Source organism: Octopus bimaculoides, chromosome 2, assembly GCF_001194135.2.
Source record: "Octopus bimaculoides isolate UCB-OBI-ISO-001 chromosome 2, ASM119413v2, whole genome shotgun sequence".
NCBI lineage: Eukaryota > Metazoa > Mollusca > Cephalopoda > Octopoda > Octopodidae > Octopus > Octopus bimaculoides.
In genome coordinates this window covers 69,545,964-69,553,856 of record NC_068982.1, presented here as the reverse complement: position 1 = coordinate 69,553,856, position 7,893 = coordinate 69,545,964, and the positions used below count along the sequence as shown (strand labels likewise).

Here is a 7,893-nt window from a genome sequence, read left to right as displayed (position 1 = left end):
CCCCCGACTATTATTGATTTGTTTTCTATATATGTAGGTAAATCCTGATTATAAAGGAACATTTGTATTCCAAAATGATTTTCCTGCTTTGTTAACTGAAGGTCCTGAACCAGGTAAATTAATCTATAATTTTTGCTTAATGTATTCAATGGAATATATGACATGTGTTTTCATAAAAATGTCTTAAAACTAATCACCTCAAGTCCTGTCTGTGAAGTTGGGCCTTTCATAAGCTACATTTGTCCCTTACACTCTTTTTCCTGAATATGCGCTGCTGAAATTGGGTTGCATCTAATATGTCCACGCATCTTTTATGCCATAAAACATGGTAATTTCATTTGAAATGTCAAAGCTTTACATTTATAAATAAAGATTTTGGGTTTGGTCTTTATCTAATTCTACAAAAATTTTTATCAGCATTTTTCACCCTCCTCATACAAGTTTTGTGGCAGATTAAGTAGACTGTCTTCCTTACCACTGTTGTGGTTTGTTTGTGTGAAGGGGTGCTGAAAAGTTCCTAGCTTTAAGGGTGTCACAAAAAGCCTAGTTGGAGGCCTGACCTTCCAAGTTCTTTTACAGGGCTTAGAAAAAAAATGAAGGACCACTGCAATAAGTGTGTGAATCTCAGTGGGGTATATGTTGAATAAAACCATAATTAACTGATCTTCCTGTATATTCTTTTACCCAAAGCCAGGAACTTTTCAGTACCCTCTTATATATCATCTAGCTGGTAACAAGTACCCCTATGTACTTTATGAATGAAAGGCATCCTGCTGCAAAAATAGTTGCTTCAAAAATTTGGCAAAATCACTATCTATACTTGCATGAAAAATAGATTTAATAGTACCACATTTTTGAAACTTCACTGTTGCTGACCATGCTTTATTTATCTGTTTTGTTACATATTTCTGTCAAAATACACTACCTTTGTTTCAGTTAATTTTTTTAAATAATGAAGAATTTAGTAAAATAACCTTGTCAATACTTGTTGTTTGGAACATTGTTGTTGTTGGCACTCCGTCGCTTACGACGTCAAGGGTTCCAGTTGATCTGATCAACGGAACAGCCTGCTCATGAAATTAACGTGCAAGTGGCTGAGCACTCCACAGACACGTGTACCCTTAACATAGTTCTCGGGGATATTCAGTGTGACACAGTGTGACAAGGCTGACCCTTTGAATTACAGGCACAACAGAAACAGGAAGAAAGAGTGAGAGAAAGTTGTGGTGGAAGAGTACAGCAGGGTTCGCCACCATCCCCTGCCGGAGCCTCGTGGAGCTTTAGGTGTTTTCGCTCAATAAACACTCACAACGCCTGGTCTAGGAATCGAAACCGCGATCCTATGACCGCAAGTCCGCTGCCCTAACCACTGGGCCATTGTGCCTCCACGTTTGGAACATAAACTAACATGAGATATTTCATGTAAGGTTTTAATTTAGTTCACTTTAAAAAAGGAAGATTGTATCATACAAGCAGAGCCAGTCTCAAGTGAGCTGGTATCAAAAGGATTAGATATAATGACATTTTTTCTGAAAGGTTTCAATATAGATCAGTTTAAAACAGGTAGATTGTAATATAATAGAAACAAGTACAGTCTTGGGTGAGTTGGTGTCAAGAGAGTTAAGTATAAAGAACAATTACAATCCACATATAGAATGAAATAAGTTCTATACATTCTTGTATTTGTGCTTAAGAGTATACAATATGTGCATAGAGAAGCCTGATGGGCTGAAGCTGGACACTTGTGATTCATATTACTTCAAATATTTCATCATCTTTCAGTAACATACATGTCTCAATGAAGCTAGTTGAAATATAAATACATCATCATCATCATTTTCACATCTGCTTTTTCTATGCTTGCAAGGGTCAGATGAGAGTATGTTGGAGCAAAGGTTTCTATGACTGGATGCTCTTCCTGTCATCAACCTCCACTTATTTCCAACTAAGTTAATAATCTCCCAGTCTATCAAACAACAAACAGCCCAGACATTTATGTGGAGAATTGGAAACAAACAACAGATAAACAAGCTTTTGTATTTTTGAAAGATCTTACAATATGTCAAGATGTGATAGGGAGCTCAGATTTGCTTTCATGGTGAACTGTGAGTGAATGACACCACTAGTGAAGCCGTTGTTGATAATTAGTGAACAAACACATGTAGACAAGGAAATACGAACTCACTCACATTTGTTCATTCAATGTATACACATTATCACCATTGTCATAGTAGAAAGCACTTGCCCAAGGTACCATGCAATGGGACTGGAATCTACAAAACCTTACTATGGTTGAAATAAGAATGTAAATACATTCTATCTGGCACCATTGCAGATAGTTTAGTTTGCATAGTTGTGCTTTTTATGGTTCATCATTAACTAAATAAAATTTTAAGCACCACACAGCATAAATCTGGAAAAAAAAAAAGAAAAAAAAAAGAATAAATTTAAATATTACAAAATCTAATTTACAAGTACCTTACATAGTTTCTGAATGCTTTATGTGTGACATGTCTGAGGAGTAGTAAACAAACCATAAAATGGTCCATCAGGACACTCCTTCCCTCTTTTTCTATACAGTAGTAGCATAGATGTGAAGGAGTGTGGTCTAGTGGTTAGAATATTTGGCTCTTGATCATAATGATGTAGGTTCAATCCAGGACTGGGAAATGCATTGTGTCCTTGAGCAAGGCACTTAATTTCATGTTGCTCTATTTGATTGAAAAGTAGTGTCAGCTGAGTGCTGGTACAGCTCTTTCTCCCTCCAACTATCACATCCAGCATGTATCGCTGGGTCAAAGGATGGGAGAGTCAAGAGTGCATCTATGTCTGCTTGCAACTGCATAAACACTTAAAACAGTTAGCAAAAGCATGGTAGCCATAATTCTTTGCAGTTGACAGCTGGCTTTAAAATAGAAAGTATGTGTTTAGATTCTTATTTTCCCGAGCGTCTTGTAACACAATCTGTATCACGTCCTCACATTGTTGTTTTTTGTCTTTTTCCTTTTTTTGAACTGATATATATATATATATATATATATATATATATATATATATATATATATATATATATATATATATATATATATATATATATATATATATATATACATATATATATGTGTGTGTGTGTGTGTATGTATGTATACACACACACACACATCTAGCTATAGAAACCTGTTAAAGCTCACTGCAGTCTCTGGCTTGTTGTACTTTGTTGAATTTTCCATCCACTACCAGCCTGGAAGATGAACATTAAGTGATGATGATGATATGGAGATAAAATGTAAGAACTGACATATGTCTTTTGGTGGGGAGGTTATTATCATCATAAGGAAAAATATAGATTATTTGTTCATTCATTTACATCTGAGAGAAGAAATTTCAAGTATAGAATCAAGGGGCCTTAGAGTTAATTTAGCAAAGACCAAAGTATGAAAGCAAACAAATTACTAGTCCCTTCAGGGAAATGGCCTTGCTCAGTATGTAGAAATGGTATCGGTAGAAATTCCATAAAGTATACTCAGTGTAAGCTATGAACACATAAGAGGGGTTGTGGAATCAGAGGACGGTTAACAGAGAAAGTAGTCTTTGTGTGTGGCAGATGTGCAGGAACAATAAATACTTTACAGTCACTGTAAATAGATTTCCTCAACTGCTCTGTAGGATCTTTAGAGGTAGTAGACAGTTTCTCTTACCTAGGTGGCCAAATTAGCAGTGGAGGAAGATGCTCTGAAAGTGTAGTTGCTAGAATCAGAAATGGCTGGGCAAAGTTCAGAGAGCTAATACCTTTGTTGGTAACAAAGGGCCCCCTCCTCAGAATGAAAAACGGATTATATGCCTATGTATGAACAGTTATCCCACATTGTAGTGAAACATGAGCTGTGACTGCAGAAAATATGTGAAAGCTGATCTCTGAATGTGGGGGAACCTGTGGAGGAGGACAAAATAGTGTAAAATGATCTTCAGATGTTAAGTCTCACAGAAGAGATGACAAAGGACCAAGACAATTGGCAATTTGCTGTGATGAAGAGATCCTGTCCAGTTAAATAAAACCTCTCCTCCACAATTAACACCTCTACATCCCCCCCACCTGAGTTCACCACTTGTATTTCCTCCCCTTCTGTCTTCCAATCTCTCTTTGCACCCCTGGAAACCTACTTACAATGAATCCATGTTATGTCTTCCCCACAACAGATTCTCCTAATACCTCTCCTTCTGTTTGTGTCCACTCACTCCATTCCTCCCTCCCCTGTATCTACCACCCTTTCCACTGTCTTGCGAACTTACCCAACTTATACAATCCTTGGTGCACTTTACTATATATACCTCCTTGTAACTTAGGTGTACACCTTATAACATCTTCACCATCTTACCACCCTCTCTTCTCTCTCTACAACTGAGGTAGCTGTGTATGTCCTCTACTACAATACACCTATTTCTGTCTCTTTTGTCAGACTTTTGTGACTTGATTTGAAAATAACTGTTTTGGCTCAATTGGATATCTTTAAAGAGAGAATGATAGAGATCTTGGAAACATTGTCCAATGGTTACATGTTTTATAGCTGGTTTGGTTACTGTTTGTGTAACACTACTTTTATATGTTTCCTATTTGGAAAAGGATAATAAATATATTTTACTTTTGAAGTAGGAATATTTATTGATAAATATGTCATTTATAACTTACTTATAAGTGTTATCATTATACATAAATCCTGGCTCCAGCTACATAAACACCATAGCGAAAAATATATACTCTGAAACACTAACAGACATTTTATGCGTGTATGTATGTTGAAGATAAATAAATTTGTGTTCTTTTAACTGCTATAAAAAAAAAAAATACACAGTTTCAATAATTGCAGAGATAAATTTCATTAACAAGTTGAAGAACATGAAGAAAGAGAAAATAATTACTACATTAGTTTATTTATGTACATTTAGCATTTATAATACAATTGGAAAGTAAAGTCATTTTGCCGTAGAGAGTTATGACTTAAAAATTCACACTAGCTAATCCTTCATACTACCTTCACAACAATTCAAATAAGTCTTGTTGGATTTAACTCATAGACATGGCATAAAAAATAGCCAATATCGCAAAGAGTGAGTGTCGTGGAGTTTAGTATCATCCTACGATCACTAAGTAATTTCCCAAAAATCAGGGTTTTTATAACTGCTCATATCCGAATTCTAAGAACCGTATTTCGTGAAAGATTTCTTTGATGAAAGTTTAGAATTCGTATATGGGCAGTAATTTTAACCAATGGGATTACCAACAATTATGCTTGTTCGAGCAAATGACCATTATGTCATATTGCCACCTTTTATGACTTGCTACACATGATAACCTAGTATTTGTTAACAATACAAACACAGTGGAAGCAACATTGCACTAATCATTCATATGCATGAATCTCACAAATAAAACTTTCAAAACTTGCAAAAATTGGTCCTCGTATTTTTTTAATCTCTTATGAAGTCCTTACCTACATACCATTGATTAAAATGGCCCTTGTTTACCCCACACATCAGTATATCCAGTTACTACCTAGAAAATTGGCTCTTTGGGATTCTCTTCCTACTTATATCTTTCACACAGGTGTTTCACTTACAATGGTCCAAGAAGAAAATTAATGGCACCAGTCTCATAGTCTTGGATGGCCTGCAAAGGTCATGGATGGCTACTGCTACTTCTTCCAGATCCATTAATTAAAAAAGAAAAGGTGACAAATCCTGATCAGCTGTTTATTTACTTCAAAACAAAGTACCACATTGGAGGATTGCTCACACATCTGGAACAGTTCCTGCTACACAATACACACATAGATTTTAGATTACATCCAAAAGGAAAGTTATAAAGTTTATTAGTAAAAGCTGATTAATCAATATATCACAACTATAAAGCAACATGTGTGCTGTGTTTTTTTTTCTCTGTTTGCCACGTCTGTAGCTATATCAATGACATCAGCTACTTTTAACAAGCAAGCTGTTTACTCACTCTATCCAAGCCCATTCCTTGTAAAGAGATGGTCCAAAAAAGACTTAGGAGAAAGAGTTTCAATGACATTTTTATGTATTTACAGCTTTATTCTGGTTCCCATCATCCTCTTTTCTATAATGTGAGTAGCCATGTAGCACCTCTATGGCAAGAACCTGGTTCTGGTCCAGCTCCCTACTCTCATGCTTTAACTGTCATCTCCTAGCCTTGCATAAAGCTGCCTCTCTCTCTACTGTAGTTCCACTTAGTCAAAGGGGATATTAGTCCTGCAAAGTTGCATAGCAACCTCACTAGTGCTGATGCTATGAAAGAAGCACCCAGTGTACTCTGTAAAGTGGTTGGTGTTAAGAAGGGCATCCAGCTGTAGAAGCCATGTCAAAGCAAACTTTAAAAAAACCATATAGTCCTCAGACCTGTCAGATCTGGTCAAACTATCCAACCCATACCAGTATGGAATATGAATGCTAAAAGATGATGATGATGGTAGCGATGATGGTGGTGGTGATGGTGATTGATGGTGATGATAATGATATCGTATGTAATGAGTATATGTGTTTTCTTTGGTTCTTCTGTGCCAACAACACAAAAAATATTTTAAATTCTAAAATACTCAGTATTAAATACGTGTACACCATTTTTCAGCAATATTGGCTGAAAGGAAAATATCACAGAGGAGCATTCCGTATACATACAAACATGGTAGGGGCTGCCTTTACAAACATCTGTTATCCAAGTATCCAAGTAATTAGTAGGGAAAACCTCCTATTAGAGATGTTTAACTCTTTTGATACCAACCTGCCTGGCATATTACAGTCTTTTTGTTTTGAAGTGATTTAAATTTTAACCTTTTATCAAACTGTGTTTCAAACATCAGTGGCAGTGGCAGCAGCAACCCCTTCTTCAAATTTTGGCACAAGGCCATCAGTTTCAATGGTAAGTCGAGTACACTGGGCCCAGTATTCAGCTAGTATTTATTTTATTGACCCTTAAAAGATGAAAGGCAAAGTTGGCAGGCGGAATTTGAACTCAGAATGTAAAGACAGATGAAATACTGCTAAGCATTTTGTTTGGCGTGCTAACAATTTTGCTAATAATAATAATAATAATCATTATCATCATCATCGTTTAACGTTCGCTTTCCATGCTAGCATGGGTTGGACAATTTGACTGAGGACTGGTGAACCAGATGGCTGCACCAGGCTCCAATCTGATCTGGCAGAGTTTTTACAGATGCCCTTCCTGATGCCAACCACTCCGAGATTGTAGTGGGTGCTTTTACGTGCCACCGGCACGAGGGCCAGCCAGGCAGTACTGGCAACGGCCACGCTCAAATGGTGTTTTTTACATGCCACCTGCACAGGAGCCAGTCCAGCGGCACTGGTAACGACCTTGCTTAAATGTTTTTTCACGTGCCAGTAAAGTGACGCTGGTAACAATCACGCTCAAATGGTGCTTTTTACGTGCCACCGGTATGGAAGTCAGACAGCTGCTCTGGCAATGATCGTGCTTAGATGGTGCTGTTAGCACTCTACTGGCACATCCATATATATATATATATGGTTGCCTTTTATGTGACATCAGCACAGGTACCTTTTATGTGACACCGGCAATGGATATATATATATATATATATATATATATATATATATATATACTAGCAGAGCCACCCGGCGTTGCCCGGGAATGAAATTGTTGCTCATTGGTACTTGGAAACTTTTACGATAATTAAAATGGGGATTAAATGAAAAAAATTCACACAGCGAATATACCACGTTATTGTTTCACTGTTATATACACAGATATACATTGACGCATGTCAGTCGAAAAGTGAAAGTGTAATAGTAATACTTACTTTAAAACTCAATGGTTTTACACTTTTGTATATGACATGT

At 36.6% G+C, this 7,893-nt stretch overlaps 1 protein-coding gene across 2 annotated transcripts in view; it reads left to right on the top strand.

Annotated features, from left to right (window-relative positions):
• Nucleotides 1–7,893, top strand: part of LOC106871801 (galactose-1-phosphate uridylyltransferase) — a 76,498-nt gene that overhangs the window by 23,014 nt on the left and 45,591 nt on the right. For both annotated transcript variants that reach the window (XM_052978201.1, XM_052978202.1), the window contains one exon: nt 38–113. In XM_052978201.1, the coding sequence (XP_052834161.1) occupies nt 38–113 (76 nt within the window). The remainder of the gene's footprint in view (nt 1–37; nt 114–7,893) is intronic.